The sequence below is a fragment of the Hippichthys cyanospilos genome, chromosome 19 (genome assembly GCF_059441005.1).
Source record: "Hippichthys cyanospilos isolate Australia breed blue-spotted pipefish chromosome 19, RoL_Hcya_1.0, whole genome shotgun sequence".
In the NCBI taxonomy this organism is placed as follows: Eukaryota; Metazoa; Chordata; class Actinopteri; order Syngnathiformes; family Syngnathidae; genus Hippichthys; species Hippichthys cyanospilos.
The window spans coordinates 15,084,330-15,101,444 of record NC_142387.1 but is presented as its reverse complement, the minus strand read 5'-3'; the positions used below and the strand labels follow the sequence as shown (position 1 = coordinate 15,101,444).

The 17,115-nt window shown below is 44.3% G+C and overlaps 1 protein-coding gene across 4 annotated transcripts in view; it reads right to left on the bottom strand.

Moving 5' to 3' along the window:
- gpr158a (G protein-coupled receptor 158a) overlaps positions 1-17,115 on the bottom strand; it is a 40,631-nt gene that overhangs the window by 455 nt on the left and 23,061 nt on the right. Inside the window, exons 6-13 of one of the 4 annotated variants that reach the window (XR_015863612.1) lie at positions 11,636-11,745; positions 10,343-10,581; positions 8,612-8,750; positions 6,730-6,835; positions 5,565-5,711; positions 5,365-5,448; positions 2,208-4,217; positions 171-615 (exon numbers count right to left, since the gene is read on the bottom strand). Coding sequence is in view for 2 of the 4 variants with exons in the window: in XM_088401951.1 (XP_088258077.1) it covers positions 2,565-4,217; positions 5,365-5,448; positions 5,565-5,711; positions 6,730-6,835; positions 8,612-8,750; positions 10,343-10,581; positions 11,636-11,745 (2,478 nt within the window). In the remaining 2 variants the exon portion in view is untranslated. Of the gene's footprint in view, positions 1-170; positions 4,218-5,364; positions 5,449-5,564; positions 5,712-6,729; positions 6,836-8,611; positions 8,751-10,342; positions 10,582-11,635; positions 11,746-17,115 lie in introns of those variants that run through there. The other 3 variants (XR_015863613.1, XM_088401951.1, XM_088401953.1) reach the window with 3 other exon arrangements.

Sequence of the window (17,115 nt, the reverse complement as noted above, 5' to 3'; positions counted from 1 at the left end):
AAGCTTTTGGGGTCATGCATATGAAGAAATGAAACTAAAAAACAATACTAATATTTTTTGAGTTTAACATTTTGATGTATTTTCCCTTTCTGGAGTCAAATAAAATAAAACCGCCATGAAAGCATTTCAGTAAGCTCGCCAAGACGCTAACTATACGAAAAACAGCATCGCATTTTTCATATAAATATTTATTGCAGAGGAGGTATCTTTTTATGTACATGCTATCACAATAAAACACAATAGAAATCTACCAAAGTTTTGCCATATATGGATGCTATACGCTTGTCGTAGTAGTAACAAGCTGCACGTAATACAGTGGGTCAGAGACACGATCACTCACTATACAACTCGTAACAGTCCATAAACATCTTTTTTTTTTTGTTCTATCCAGGGCAGTGAAACATTGGTCCGACTAATTTCTCGAATTCATGCAGAAGCCACAAGATTTACGACGTTACAGCATTTGTATAGTAGTAGTAGTAGTAGTAGTAATAGGCGAAGTAGTAGTAGTAGTAAGTAGCAAGAGGAGGCGTCGTTAAGTTTTGATTGACAGCAGGGTTCTTGAGTCTGATTGGTGGACGAGGAGCTACAGGAGAAGTCGAGGTGAAGGTGTGTCTGCGTGCGTAAAGACGGAATATTACGCTATCGTTACGGGCTGTCACTCATCTGGAAACATCGCAGGCTAAAGAGGCGTCGTCTTTTTTTTTCTTTTTCTTTTTTTAAATCACTTATCATGCATTTGTTTTCAAACTAACTATAAGTCGTATGAAACCCGACTTGTTTGTGTCGGTCCGTAGAAGCTCAACGTAAAATGGCGAATCCCAAGCATGGAAATCAAGAGAATAGTTACAAAATAAATAAATAAATAAGAGCTACGTATTTCTTTTGAAACATACTGGTCATCGGCAGGGCAGTAAAAGTCGACATGGCAGTGCTTCTTCGTACGATGCAAAAAAAACAAAGTTTCCCATAACGCCGGGGACTCACCGACCCAATTGTTAAAAAACGTTTTTTTCGTTACCTTATGGTACCCAAATCGGGACGGGGAAACCGAGATACACATCACACTGAATTTTTGACATACTGTTTGCACGGCTAACGGGGACACAACATTTGCTAGTTTTTCGACAAAATTTCTACATAAGTCATCAGATACGCACAATCCAAACGAATCCAAAGTTCGAGAGCCCGATGATAGGTTAAGATTCTAAACAAGACCCGATTAAGTTTTTGAATCGATTTCAACGACATTTAGTCCTTGGAGCACAATTAGAGATCAGTGACGAAATTCACAGCAGATACCATAAACCGTAGTGCGTGACCGTACAGGTATTGTTCAGACTACACGATCGGCGCGTGACGAAGTTAAGACATTTTGATACAAAACGCGGAGCAAAGAAAAACCTTCCAAAGGTTTAGTTCTAGCATTCGTCGACAGAACGTCTAAAAATGACAAACGGGTTTCGCGGGACGGAAACCGCCTATGCTACATGTAAACGTCGGTTACGGAAACACAAAATAATTTCTTCTCATTCCGATGTAGAGCTCCCTTGTTTCGCTTTTGCAGAGTAGCCTGTGGGCTAGTGCTAATGCTAGGCTAACGCTAACGCACGGGAGCAGACGAGAGACAAACTAACCGTATCTGTGTCGCGGGGTGAAATTGTGTCGCTACTACACACGTGGTTGCTACGCATGCTCGTACACGTAAAGTATTCCGCAGAAAGTATTTTCGGAGTACAACAACTCGCATTCAGAGTTCGAGATGTTTGTGAGGCTCGATGGAACCGATTCCACGACTGTTTAAGTTGTTAAAGCGGTACATGCTTTTTCTACGATTCACGTTTGTTAGCGGGCTGGTCGGCGCGCCGTCACGAACGACAAAGTTAGTTCCTCACTTAGGCACATACAGTACATCAGAACTACAATTGAACTGACGGCAAACAAGAAGATTCATCTGACATGTTTTCGCAAAACCAGGCTTACATCAAGTCAGACGAAAGCTTCAAATCGTAAGTGAAGTATGAAAAAAAGAGATTGGTAGGCCATGCTCATCGTTGAAAGGTGAATGTGCCAAAACGTTTTTCGCACCGAACCCTAACCCTAACCCTAACCCTAAAGCGAGTCTGATTCTGTGAAAACGCATCCCATTTTGAGAAGATGAAGAGTTGGTTGATAGAGTTGGCTAAAGTGCTTCAAATGTGACCCACCTCTCTCGCATAGCCTTCTTCTTCTTTTGCTTTTGACATCTGTTACTTCAACCTTCATGCAACATTTTGTCTTAAGTCCCCACATGAGTGATGTTCATGTACAGACTCAGAACCGCCAAAGAAGTGAAGAATGGGAAGTTGCATAATCGGTCTAAGAGTTATCTTCAGGATTTTGTCCTGCAATGGTCTGGAATGCTCACCGTCTTGTTTGTAAAAGTTGTCGTCTTCAAAGTACACAAAAGAGGAACCAAACGTTGTAAAGGAAGGCAACTCGTGGAACAGAATTGACTTTTCTTGCAAGTCACCTACGAAGAGTCAAATGTCCGGTGATAACCGCCCGTAAGTTCGGGCCGAGCGTCACGCCGTCTTGTCGTCAAAGTCCCAGGGACAAACGTCAGCTTTCTTTGCGGGATTGGGATCGCTCCTTCTCAGCGCAGAGGCGGTTTTATCCGACGCCTCCTCAAAGTCCCAAGGACAAACCTCGGCCTTCTTGACTTTGACGGCTCCAACATTTGCGCTCTTGCGTTTCTCGACGACGGGCACCTCCTGATGACTGTCGACGTCCCAGGGACAGACCTCGGCCAATTTCTGCTGTTTCTCAGAAGATTTACTCTTGTCCTTTGCTTTTGCGCGACTCTTCTCGTCGTGGCCATCTTTTGACTTGTCCTTTTCAAGTATTCGCGGGGAGAGGCTTCCCTTCTTTTTTGAAGGCGATTCCTTGGGTTTGGAACTCCGAGAGGGGCTCGGGGCGCCCTCAGAACTGGGAGACGTGAGATTGTCCCAAGGACAGACGTCGGCTTTAAGGGCGCTCGATGTCTTGGTTATATCCGAGGTGGTGTTCCTCCCCGGAGTGTCTGCAGTCTTTACTGGAAAAGTCTCTGCTGGCTCTCCAAAGTCCCACGGACAGACCTCGGCCCGGTTGCTTTTAGTGTTTTCCGCTTTGGATCGAGGCTCCTGCTGTTTCTTAGCTTGGTTGGGCGCTGGGCCGCTTTGGCTCTCGCCTCCTACTGCCTCCCAAGGACAGACTTCCTCCCTCGCGGTGTTGGTCTTGTGAACTTCTTTGGGCTGTCTGACACCAGAGGGAGTCTGATCGGAGATCATCTGCTTCTGGACTTTAGCTCCTTTGCTGTTACCCCCGTGAACTGTGGTGGTTTCGTCCGGCGCAATGGACACATGTTTTTGGACCTTGTTCTCCGAAGGCGTGGGAAGGTCTTCAACCTCCCACGGACACACCTCGGAGACATCGTAAAGGTCTTTCCCCTTGACCGGATCGGAGGGGACGGAGGACTGCTTGGTGTTTCTGCCTTTGGCGGTTACGTTTTTGGACTCGTTCTCATCTTTGCCCCTAGGCTGAGGTTTCCTGGGGCCATCTTCCGCACTTTGGGTCCTTCCAGCCAAGCCCAACGTTTTCTCCTTGGCAGTGGCAATGACGCTGAGGGACTTCTGTAGCATGGAGGCTCGAGGGTGGAGGGGTTTCTTGTCGGCGCTCAGGTTGTGGGCACTGACCGATTTACAGACCAGAGGCACCGACTCTGTGGACTCGCTGGGGGCGTTGAGGTTCTCCCTGGACTTCTTCTTGACCAGCTTCTTGCCCATCAGGGCTTCCAGCAGGGAACCCTCTGCGGCACTCACCTCCATCTTGTCCGTGGCCGAGCTGCTGGAGTCTTCGCTCGGGTCTCGGACGTGGTCGTAGCTACTGTGGGACTTCTTCAAGGAGAACACCTTGTTTTTCAGGGTCTCCTCCTTGGCCGGCTTAGCGGGGTGCGTTTGATCGAAGGGATTTTTCTTCAGAACGCAGATGCTGTTCCGATTGCTGCCGTGATCCCCGCCGTCTTTTTCCTCCCGGCTGCACTGCCGGTGGACCGACTCGGGTATCTCGGTGATGCGCCTCATCAGGGAGCGTCCGAGGCCCTTCTTGGAGCTGCGCTTTTTCTGTAGGTGGGGGTTGTTGGCCAGCATCTTCTTTCTCTTGTAAATCTCCAGCTGAGAGTAGAGCTTCTTCAGCTCCTCCTGAGTGTCGGAGGGGAAGACAGGATAGCAAAGTGGTCAGATGCCACTTCCTAAATCTGCCACAAAGACAGATACAATGGTACCTTGGCTTACAGGTTGAATTTCTTCTCTGGCCAAGCCCGTAACGGATGAATTTAAATGCCAATAATCCGGCCCAGCCGCCCAGAAAAAAACATTTTTGACTGCCAATGACGGCAACAGTCGTCAAGTACGCTGACTGACTCAGTCAAGGTGCCATTGTATTTTCTAGCAAGGGGAAATAAAGCAGACGTTCTACTGCACATGCGATACGAGTTCATGACACGTGACTACAAACAGTCGTCCATTGATGCACTACAGAAGTTCCCATGCGTGCCGAAAATAAAAAACAAATAAGAGACACGACAGTTTAGGACAACTGAGGAAACGTACGGGTGAAGTCCGCGTTAGCTCTGAAACAGCCTCTAAGCTCTTGATGGAGTCCTCAAGTGGGCATCACGCACACTTGCGTATATGCACATGACTAAACATCAAGGTGGGAGAAAGTCACATACCGTCCGTGCAGGTTTTACGGTCATTCGTCATAAGGCAAGGCCAAGATAAGCCGATTTTATTATTTCAGTGTGCACGGAAAATTGTTGGGTGAAAAAGATCCCAAGATGAGTCAAAAAGAGACTGACAACTTTGTGGGTTATCAATTTGGACCCAACCTTTTGCGTTAATGAGTAACCCAACAAGTTGTCAGTCTTTTTGAATCAATTGAAGGTATTTTTGACCCAACAATTTTCACTTGAAATTAGATTTTACTACGCACAACCACCTGATGAAATCTGGTCAATTCCAGAAAATTCAAGACACCATTTTGTCAGTGCGTGTACATAAATAAACTAGACGAAATTATAGACCCAATACTGGATTATTCAATTGTTGTGTCGGTCTCTAGAGCGTGGGTTAGCTAGTGGTTCAGGTCGCTCGGTGATTCAAGCAAAGTTTCCTGAATGTCGAGTCAAAGCGAGCCTGTCAAGTCCAAAAATTGTCACGCGGGTCTGACTGGAGCCGAGTCACGTGACTGGACCCACCCCCAACCCTTCCACCTCAGTGCATCCTGAACAAGGTTAGCAAGAGAGACTTGTTCAGCTCTAACAGACAAACAGAAACCTCTGCTCACGTTGGTACGTTTTTCCCAAAGACTGTCGCATGATCTTACGCCACAGCCATTAATAGAACTGAGAGGGCCCGTTTCCTCTGGCGTCTGCAATAATAAAAAACTGCCGTGGCTCAGTACGGATGCCGGAGCGCACAGGCAAGGTTAGAAACAGCAGCGGCGGAAGAAGGCCGAAAGGGAAACGCCGTCGGCCCCAAACTCACCCGGATGTCCTCGGGGTCCAGGCTGTGTTCGCTCCAGGCCGACGCGATGCTGCTGTTCAGGTAGGAGCCCGAGCGGCCCATGTCCAGCTCGTCCTCGTACGCCTCCGAGGCCATGTCGTCTCGCATTTGCGGGCCCGCGAACAGGAACTGCCAGCGCGACATTGGATAAGTGCCAGTTTTCATCAGCGTCGCGGGATTAAAAACAATAAACAGCTTGGTCAAAAAGAGGCCCGATTTGGGTTGAAAAATATCCGATTCAAAACTTGGGTCGATTCGAACTCAGGTTTCTGGGTTGTTTTGCACAGTCTTCCATAAATTGAGTCGATCTGTACTTTGCACAAAATAACTCGAAGAACTGGGTTTGAAATGTTGGGAGACACAAGCTGAGGATCAGTTCATTTTCGACCCAAGTGTTTTTTTAGTTCACTCAGAAAAGGATTGATCAACTACTTGACAGCAATTTGACCCAACTTTCCCAACAATCCCTCAAACTGGTTCTTTTTGACACAAAAACACAAAAAAATTGAGCCATAACGTTGGGTCATATTGAGCCATTTTTGAGTATCAAACACGGATAGTTGGGGCGACCTGACCCAACAACCCCAAAAATGGGTCATTTAGACTAAATCAACATAAGTTTTTTAAAACACAATCACGTTAAATTGACCCAAGTTGTGGATTGGTCATTTTATGTATTCATTAATTAACCCAAATTGGGCTATTTTTGACTCGGTTGTTTTTACAGTGAAACTCTTTCGCATAAACCCTTAAACCTGTTGGTAAAAAAAAGACCCAAGTTGTTGATTAGTCCATTCTTGCCCAAAATTGGGTTGTTTTTGACCCAACTGTGAAAGGAGTGCATTCTTGTGGATTATTATTAGCCCAACTTTAGTCGTAAATTGGGTTATTTTGATACAAATCTCAAAATGACCTGTGTCGGTCCAATTTTTCCATTTTTAACCAAACCGGGTTCTCATTCAACATCTAATGCATAAGTAAAACCCCATGTTCAAACCCAATTTGGGACATTTTCGACCCAGTCTGTGAGTGAATTCTTGTGGATTATTACGAATCTAATTTTGGGCGCCAACCGACCCAAGGTTGGGTCAAATTGACCCAAGAAGTGGGACCAAATGTGCAAGAATGTAACGTGGTGGCAACTGACCTTGGGAATAAGCAACAGGCCCAACGTGACAGTGACTGTCAGGTGTGTGTGCGTGAAGAAGAGCAGAAGCATCCAGTCGGGATGGAGCTCGGGAGCCAGCGTGAACCTGTCGGGACAGGAAGTGGCAGGAAGTAGGAAACGGGAAGCAGGAGAGCCCAAGCAAAATAGATGAATGCAATGAAGAGGCGTGGCCTATGATCTTAGCATATGTTATATTCTCCTTTCGAGTGTATTCATTTTGTGTGATTGTCCTTTGGCTCTCCTTGCCCACATCTTAAGGCATCTGAGTTTGATTATGATTTTTTTACGTTTTGAATTTTTCCGAATTCTGTTAGCTTTAGCTAGCTTTTAGAACAGGTTTGTTTCCTGTTAGTTTTAGCTAGCTTTCAGAACGGGTTTCTTAATTTTTATTGTTTGAATTTTTTGTTGTTGCTTTTTTTTCTGCAAAAGATTGAAAAAAATATGGTCAGGCATATCTGTAGCATTTTTTTTGTTTTGTTTTGTAACAATGCAGTTTCAGCAATCTTATTTTTCATTTTGCTTACACCGATATTTTTTTAATTTGAATTTTACATTTTTTTTTGTATATTTCTCATAACGCTCCCGGGTGGACATTAGACTACCTAAACTGCTTTATTTTATTCCCTTCACTCCGGCGGGGGGGGGGGCTAGCCGCTAATTAGCACCTCGGCGCTACGAATGATAGCCCGAGCGTGTGTTTTCATTTTCATTTCAAGTGGCCACCATTTTTTTCATCCCTCCCACCTGAACGTGACGGCGGGCAAACAAGAGGCTCTGAGATTTAGCGGGCCGTCGGCAGGCTCCCGCAGGAGGTGCAAATGGAGGCCGGAAGCCTCCTAACAAGCCCCGACGTATACGGTATAGGCCCCGCTCCCTTGTGGCAGCCAGTCAGAATCAACACACCGTTCCAATTTAGTCCCAGCCTCCTATGGATGCCATTTCCTCGCGGTGTCGGCCGTGAAGCCTCACAAGATGCCGTGTACGCATGTTTTTTTTTTTTTTTTTTTTGCATCACTCATCTCAAGGCGCCAAGACACTCGCGCCATGAAATTGCATTAATTGATTCCCAACAGTCTAACGTCTACATTTGTTTCCTTTACGTATTATGTGGATGTTAGATTATTTCTTTTATTTGTCTAATCAGATTTCAGCCTGCTGTGAAGTGGTGGCTCAAGAAATATTTTTTTTTTAGCTAACGTTTTGGGATTTGTAATGAATATATAAAGCGTAAGGAGTCTTTTTATTCCCTTGCTACGTTTCTGCTGGAGGACATGGAAGCTAGGACGTATACAACTTTACTGTAAAAGAAAATGTAACATAATGCTGAGCTCATCTTGCGTTATACGACAGTAAACTAGCATGCTAACGTTCGCGAGCTATTTCGATGCTAATCGCTTGCTATCTTGAATGCTAACCATTAGCAGAGGTGGACAGTTTGTCCGTTTTGTCAACGAATGACTACATTGCTAAAATAACAACGAATTAGGAAAGTCAGAAGTGTATTTTTCTTCCATGGTAATCATCGTCAGGGTAACCATTTTGTCAGATGAAAAAATGTAAATCAAAACCAAAATTTTGAAAACTTGGTACCATCTTTCTGCGTAAATATCTGATGTTACAACATTCACCTTATAATCTGTGCGGCCTGTACGTGACAAAAATAAATTTTATATAAAAAATGTTATTGGTGTGTTTTATCCAATGCGGTCTGAAAAAAACTGTATGTTTATCGTAATCGAATGAAAATCAATACCAGCCATTAGGGGTAGCCAGAAAATTTATAGGGGTGACCATGGACACTCCCAGTTTTTAAAAAATGTTCTAAACAATAAATAACATCCCGACCATCCAAATAATTTACCTGACGACGTAGAAAATGGCCGACAGGATGAGCTCGTTGTGGACGGCGATGGCCATGTAGCGCGGCTCGTGGAAGGCGGACGGCACCGTCCTCACCGCGTAGCACAGATACACCGCCCACAGCAGGAACAGGAACTCGGCTGGATGCCAAAAATCGACCGCATCGCTTATGCAAATTAACTCCCGCCCACGCATTTCGGACAAAAGTCTTGAGACACACCCAGCGACGAAAAGGAAAAAATAAAATCAAAAATATCAGGTATACGGTTGAAAAGCGGTGGGAATTTTCGGGTGAATTCCCGCGGAAATTTTCCCGCTTTGAAAATTTCTTTTTTTTTTTCGTGAAAACGGCAGAACTAAGTTTCACTGGCGATGAAAGCCCATGTCTGAGCTTGTCATCGAGACTTATGAGTGCGCGCGAGGCAGAAGGTGATTATGCAGAGTGAAACGAATTCAGATGAAATGGACACAGTGTCGCTGACGTCGCGCTTTAGCCGCGTCATCGTCAATCTTTTTTGCCCGGGATAAAATAAATAAACCTACGCAGGTGCGCTGTTTATGAAACCAAAAGATTGATGGCGACTGCGTGAGTGTGTAATTTATGAGCATCAGAGGTAACCCCCACGCGTCCTTATTAAAGTACACGCACACACGCTGGTCGGGGTGCTGCTGCGGGGTTCCATCTGTTTTTCCAGTGAGACAAAAGCTTTTCGTTCATGCTGCCCGAGTCAGCAAATGTAAAAGCGCATGCAAATCAAGCACTGGATCAGCACCAGCATTTAATTAATAACTCTGGCTACAAATTCAAATCAAGTACGCAAAATGCAAAGTTTCACGGATTGGGCGTCCCTATACTTTTGCCCGGATGCCACAGTTTCTTCACTTCCTTTAGGCGTCCCAATATTTTTGTCTTAATGTCCTCTGGGTTTCCCAGTCCTGCACATTGTCTTCATTTTCTTTAGACAGCGCTCTTTTATTGTCCCAATACTTTTGATGAAATTCCCCGGGTGTCCCAGTAGGTATCAAACATTCTGAAGGTGCCCCAATATTTTCCCACAGTTTTCCGTCAAGAGTTCATTGTTCCAATATTTCTTTTCGAACTTCTTGTGGCTTTCCCCGTACCATTGTCTAAACGTCCTGAAGGTGTCCCACTTTCTGAGGGTGTCCCAATACTTTTGTACAATTTACAGCGGGCGTCTCAATACTTGAGTTTGACTCATGTTTTCATTCCAAAACGTCAGTCCCAATCTCCTGTAATTGTTCCAATATTTCTGTCCTATTTTCCACAGGTGTCCTCAAATGTTTGTCCCAGTCTCCTGTAATTGTCCCAATATTTCTGTCCTAACTCCCTGTAACTATCCTGATTCTCCAACTTCCTGAATGATGTCCCAATGTTTCTGCTCTAACTTCCTGTACAAGTCACAATATTTGAGTCCAACTTCCTGTAGATGTCACAATATTTCTATCCTAAATTCCTATAATTGTCCCAATACCTTTGTCCAAATTTCACATTTTCTTTCCTTCCTGCAGGTTTCCCAAACACTTTTGTCTAAATTTGACCTTCTCAAGACAACCTTGAAGTGTCTCGACGCTTTTGCCCAAATCTCTTGTCTTAATCTCGTAAGAGCCCCAATGCTTATGTCCTGTCTTTCTGTGTGTCCCAATACTTTTGTAACTTACCCCAAAAGACATTGAAAATAAAACCGAAGCGGAATTAAAGTAGGTGTCTTACCGACGGCCATCATGTAGTCCCATCGGTCCAGCAGGCACATGCTGAACTGCAGCCCGTCGGGCGTGTAGCCAACGTCGATCAGCGCCAACTTCCTGTCGGCCACCTGGCACACGGCCGACGTCCAGGCTACCAGGAACCAGCAGACCACCAGGAGGATGATGGCCAGCAGGCGCAGAACCCGCCAGCTGGTCATGTAGGGAATCCTCTGAGCCGTGCGTGACAAGAAAACCTTCAGGACCCTGCGAGCGAGAAGTTGGCTTTCGTTAGTACCCTTACGGTAGCCTTGCAGGACCAAAAATGTACCTTTGGAAAGTTAGAGCACCTGGGATCAAATTTAGTTGGGTTCATGGCCCGTATTCCATAAGCTGCTGTTCTATAGCGCGCATTAGATGATTGACATTTGATCATTTTTAAAACGAAGCTAATCATGTTTTTTATGGACAGTAATGTTTGGATAATATGCAAGTATTAAAAGTAAAAAGGTTCACCAGAATTTTTCAGTTGGTGCCATTCACTTTTTATCATTTTTAAACTTTTTATCATTTTTAAAACTAAGCTTGTCTTTTTCTGGTTGTTACTGTTAGCATAACATGCTAGCATTAACGAAAAAAGTATCAATAGAATATCAACAGAATTTTTTGGTTGGTGGTATGACCCGGATGCCATAAGCTTTTGCTCTATAGAATACATCTATCGGATCGACGTTTCATCATTTTTAAGCTTAGCTAAATTTCGTTGTGATTACTGTTAGCGTAACATGCTAGCATTAGATATAAAAGGACCAGCAGAAACTCGCCGGAAATTTTCAGTTGGTGCCATGACCATCATCTGTCCCGTACATCTATCAAATTGACTTTTCATCGTTTTCAAAATTAATTCTCTCCCCTTGACGATTTTTTTTTTTTTTGAATGACCGGTTCGGTTTGGGGCTAGCAGTGAATGTCGTGATCTTATATGAACTTTGCCTTTGAAATTCTTTTTAACAGGAACAATAGTGACCACGTTTATGGATGAGAGTAAATAAAAGAAGAGATGACTTCGAAAAGACATCAACATTCACACACACGCGCCAGCACGCGCACACACAAACATTCGCACTGCTATTATTAGTCTGTGCCCTTCACGCGCATTGATGAAGCAGCATTGGCCGGTGCTAATGAGCCCGCTCCTCCCTCCCTTATGAAAAATGGATCTATGTCATATATTTTTCGGCTAAAGGTTTTCTCTCTTCTTCATCACTGAAAAAGACACAGTGGAGTCACTAGCTGCGTTATGTGTGTGTGTGTGTGTTACCTGTACAACTTGAGCGTGAGCGTTCCGTAGACGGTGGCGAAGCCCAACAATCGAACCCAGCGCAGCAGGATGCAGCGGAACACGCCGGGCTGGAAGTAAAGGATTCCCACCTGCAAGAAGAGGAGCATGAAGATAGGACACTTTTGTTGTTGTTGTTGTTGTTTTTAATTGGGTCCATTTTGTCTCGGTAATACAGCAAAGTGAATTACATTCCACCCAAATACATGGCATATATGGAAAGCTCAGGATGTCCACTAATGAGGACGCTCCGACTTAGTATTGCAGCTCCGGGGAGTCAAAAGATATAGACCAAAAGCTACAGTGGACACAAATGAATAGGCTGGCTCTTTTGGTGTTCACCAGGGTTCAATTTTAGGGCCCCTACTGAGCACAGTACTTATAGTTGTTATTTTTTGTTTGTTTTATTATTTCAAGGGTTTAGCTCATTTTGGAGCTTCAAATGGCACAAAAAGAATTAAGTTCTGGAGTCATCAATTAGTTTTCGCAATTTAGTACTAAGCTAGCTAAAAAGCTAAAGTAATCACTGACTAAAGTGTTGTGTATGAATTGTTTTTTGTTTGTTTTATTTCAAGCTTTTGGCTAAATGTGGATCTAAAAATGGCACAAAATAAATGACTTTTGCTGAGTACCGCCAACGCTAGTTAGCCAAAGTAATTGCTGACTATGTACTAAAATAATTAATTACTTCAGTAGTTGCTGACTAGGTAATTAGGTGCTAAAATAATCGATTTCTTTAGGTTATGTACTAAAAATCGATCGCTTTGGTACCTGTAGTAACCAATGACTTTGGTACTCTTAAGTACCGCTTGTAAATGGATCAAAAACGTTTTTCATTTGAAAACAGGATGCCGAGACATCTGCCATCATACTATAAAATACTTCAAATGCTGAGAAATGGGACGTGGCCGTTCTTCTTTCCAAATACCAAGTAACCAAGTATTTGTACTCAGTTACTTTCCAAGACTGTCGTCGGCGCACTCCGTGGCCGCCGCTTGACAGCACTTAGCATGGATTATTCATGAAGGGCTTGAAAGGAGAACGTCATCTCGCTCTTCTTCTGGGAAGAGCGCTGTCTGCACTGCGAGATGACCTTTGACCTCCCCCGAGGTCGCTCCAGGGTTTGTGTCATGCTATCGGATGATCTGATGAGATCTGAGAGCCCGGCGGGACGACCTGCTTGGATTTGGGTTACTAACAGAAAGGAAGGTAGAATTTCGGCCTCGTCACATCAGAATAAATATACGGTAAAAAAATATACATTTTGTGAAGCCTTTTGAAATCGCCTTAGCGAAAAAGGGGGAAAGTCGCGGGCTCTTTTCCCGCCCCCCCGCGGGGATCAGAATGCGTCAGCAAGCTGCCTAGCGCCAAGCGGGCCCCCGCGGACCACTCTCCCGCGCCGTGAGGAAAGCCCGGCAATCTTGCCGCGTTTTGGGCAGCGTCCGCGTAATAAGGGAAAGTCCGCGGGAATATTCGGTCCTTTTTCCCCGTTGGACTCGGTTGGAGTCGATCGCGCCCCTTCGACGACTCCGAGCGACTTGAAAATCCGCGTTTCGCTTTCCGCCCGCGGGAAATCTATTAATGCCCGAGCTAATCCGATTAACAATCCCACGGGGGATATCTCAGCACATCTGCAGCGCTAAGATAATCATTAGCATTATTTCAACCCAAAAAATCGGTTTTTATGCCTTTGTAGGGCCCCCGGTGTTTTATTTGTTGTGGGGTACCCCTTTGGAAGTGCATGTGAGGGGCAACGCGCTTCCGGTGACCGAAAACGGCGGCGGAGCTAAGTGGTGGCCGAGGGTGGGGGCGCGGCCACCCCGTTGTAATAAAAAGTGGAATTTAGATTAGGTGTGATTAATTTTTGATACCTTACAGTTATTTATATTAACTGCTTATTTACATGTACCGTATGTGTATACAGTATTTTAAATGCAATTATCTTATTTCAGGAAATCCTAGCTAGCCCAGAAAAAAATGATGCAATCACAATAATTCTAAAAAAATTCAACGAAAAATACCTATACTTAACACTTTAATTAAACTGCACAGGATTGAAGTTTCCCCAAAACTCATACAATCCCAAAGACGTATTTTTTCCCTTTTTTCTGTGTATGTAAATTCCAGAATTCGTGCAATAGAATGAGTGTGAATATTTATCTTTCAGCATGCAACATATCTTTAGTAACAGAATAGCTTTCAGCATATACAAAATAACATTAGTGTACAGTAAATCAGTGCGTCTCAAATAGTGGGGGTGGTGTATTTAAAATGAAATGGACTTTTATTATAATTACGATAATGAGGCCAGCAGAGACGGCCTCGCTGGCCCTGACGACACACACGAAGGTATGATTGGTAGATTCAATGACATGAAAAAAAAAAAAAACAGGCACAAACAACAGCAAAATCTAACCGCAGATGCAGGGTAAGAATACGCTTCCCTCACGTTGACTTTTTTGATTCCCGTAGCCTGGATAACTGAGAATTTCCAGAGACACCCACGACGTTATGTCTCCTGCGCTCTATTTCCATCTAAAACCAAATGACTTGTTTCACAGTATATTTGTCATGTGTTTTTCTCTGAAGCGGCGGCGTAAAAAAGCCACTGTGAGTCAGACGTGTCTAGCTACGCAAGGTGACGCCTCCTTGCTTGTAACCTGTCCTTCCTGTCTCGGCGAGCGGGAGGCGGGAGCCGGGAAGAAGAGCGGCGGCGGCAAAAAGAGGAGGAGGCTAATAGCGATTGATCCATTTTTATATGAAAGCCGACACTGGCTGCCACGCGGGCGGCCGGGGGGAGGGGGCGGCTTTCCGGAGGGGAGGTAATGCGTTCTGTATCCCCGAGGTGGGCCGAGTGTAAATTACAACCGGCTCCGTCTCCGCGCCCGCCTCCCGCCGTCGCGTTCGCTCCTCATCAACCGGGTGATATTCCCATCTTCCCGCCAGCCGAGGGAGGAAAAAGTCAGAGTCGCACCTGGGCCGAAAGCTGACGCCCTTCGTGGGATGTCAGCCCGGGACACGTCGGGGACTCAGACGAAAACGCTAGCTTGTGTGAGGATGAATCAGGTTACAAAGCGCCTCTTCGGAAAAATGATGTCTAGTTATGAGAAAAATTCAGGATACAAAAGGCAAAATTCAGGATACAAAAGGCAAAATGTGGTGGAGGATGAATCCCGACTTTGCCACCAAACTAAATGACCTCTACTTACAAATGTCTCTTGTTACAAAAAAAATCAGGTTACAAAGCGCCTTTCGAAGAATGATGTCTCTAGTTGTGAAAAAATTCAGGATACGAAAGGCAAAATTCAGGATACAAAAGGCAAAATGTGGTGGAGGATGAATCCCGACCTTGTCACCAAACTAAATGACCTCTACTTACAAACGTCTCTTGTTACAAAAAATTCAGGTTACAAAGCGCCTCTTGGGAAAAATGATGTCTCAAGTTATGAAAAAAATTCAGGATACAAAAGGCAAATAATCGCATGTTTTTATGTTTAATACTAAATTTTTAAAAATCTTTGAGCACATCCATTGATTCACATCTTTTTAGTTTTATATTTATACTGTATAATTTTACTTTTTATTTTTATTAATATTTTATTACTTTTACTACTGTATTATACATATCACTATTATTAGATTTATGTTAAAAAACATTACGTTTCAGATCAACATATATTTATGAAAATTGTGCATTTTTATTTTATTAACTATAGGCAAAAAATTATAAAACAAAATAAAATAAATCTTTGATTATTATCACTGTAATAAATGTACATTACTATTATTATACATACATGTATGTTAAAAAGCATGACATGTTTCAGATCAAAATCAATTTGTGAAAATTGTGCGTTTTTATTTTTGGTATGTTATTCTATGACTTTTATTATTCCTGTACTATATATACTTTACTATTATTATATATACATATACGTTAAAATGCATCACTTTTTTCAGTCCAATATAAATTTGTGAAAATTGTGCATAAGCGTTCACTCCACTTGCTTCACGCCACCCTGTGGATTTTGAAAAAAATAAAAAAATAAAAAACAACAAGAAGTATGCTGATAGGAAATGCGAGGATCTCATTTTCAAGTCAGACATAAATAGCTCCTCATGTATCCTACATCTCCATCTTGGAGAGGGCGGGGGGCAAGTTATTGGATGAGACACAATCCTGAGGGGGGTGGAAAAAAAAAAAAAATCGGCGTGCTTCATAAAGCCACGGGAACAGGATGCAATGTGTCTCCAGCTGTTAAATAAGAGCGGAATTATTGCAAATAGAAGCGGCGGCGGGCGTCTATTTTTAGACTGGCAGCGATGCGTCTCAACATGGCAGCCGACCGAGGCTCTTGTGGGATTCGCCGCGTGGAAACGCTGCGGGCGGGGTTGCCAGATCAATCTCTGCATACGCCAAGATGTGCTTGTTTTTGGGAGTTGGGTTTTTTTTATTTTTTTTAACCCGGTACCTTCCAAGCTTGCGTTACCCGAATAAATGCTGCAGAAATGGACAATTGGCCTTTTGTTCCATCATTTGTGGGTGGCTATTTTTAGCGAGAGGCGCTGCGGCAGCTTTACACACAGCCCCCCCCCCCCCCCCCCCCCCCCCCCCCCCCCCCCCCCCCACTGCAGGCCTATTTAACACCTACAAAGTTGCAGATTTTCAAGTGGTTTTTTTTGTGCACAGGATTTTCCAATATACAATTTGCTGCGTGGCCTCTGATTGGTCGACAATCTGGAAATGTTTCAAATTGGGAAAAAAAAGGTGAGAGTGAAGCAGCATGAGCACCTTCTTAACAGATGGTGGTCTCGACAGGCTGCCGTCTTGGCGGGCCAACTACGTGTGCGCTTAGCAGGCGGCCACCAGCCCATCATTTCACACGCGCAAACGCGCACGCGCACACCTTAGCTGCGAAAGGCCTGCTTATCTCAGCTCCGCGGCTGTCAAAAAGTTGATTTATCGAAATTGTTTTGTACTGAGCGCGCAAAGCCGGCCCCCTCACAGGTGGAACTTTTAGTCGCATGTCAGCAAGGTCGTAAGGTCAACGTCAAATATACGCACTGTCGAATGCTGCTGTACCTTGCGTTTTATTTGTTCGGTGACCAAGCCGTTTTTCCGTACGCGTAAGAGCCTGCCTCCTCATTTGTGTCCAGTGCAGTGGTGGACATTTCTTTTTGGTCTTTTGTGCTCAACAGGGGCTCCGAAATTGACCCCTGTGGAACACCATATCCTCCTGAAACCCAGCCTGTTCATTTGTGTCCCCTGTAGTGGATGTTTTTTATGGGTTATGGCTTTAGACTTATTGGAGCCACCTAACTAAGTCCTAGAGTCCTCGGTAGAGGACATCGGGGATGTCCCATGTGTTTCGGTGGGATGTAATTCACGTTGCTGTCTCGCTGAGACAATACGGACATAACAATGGACATAAATGAAACAAAGAAAAAAAACAAAAGAACAC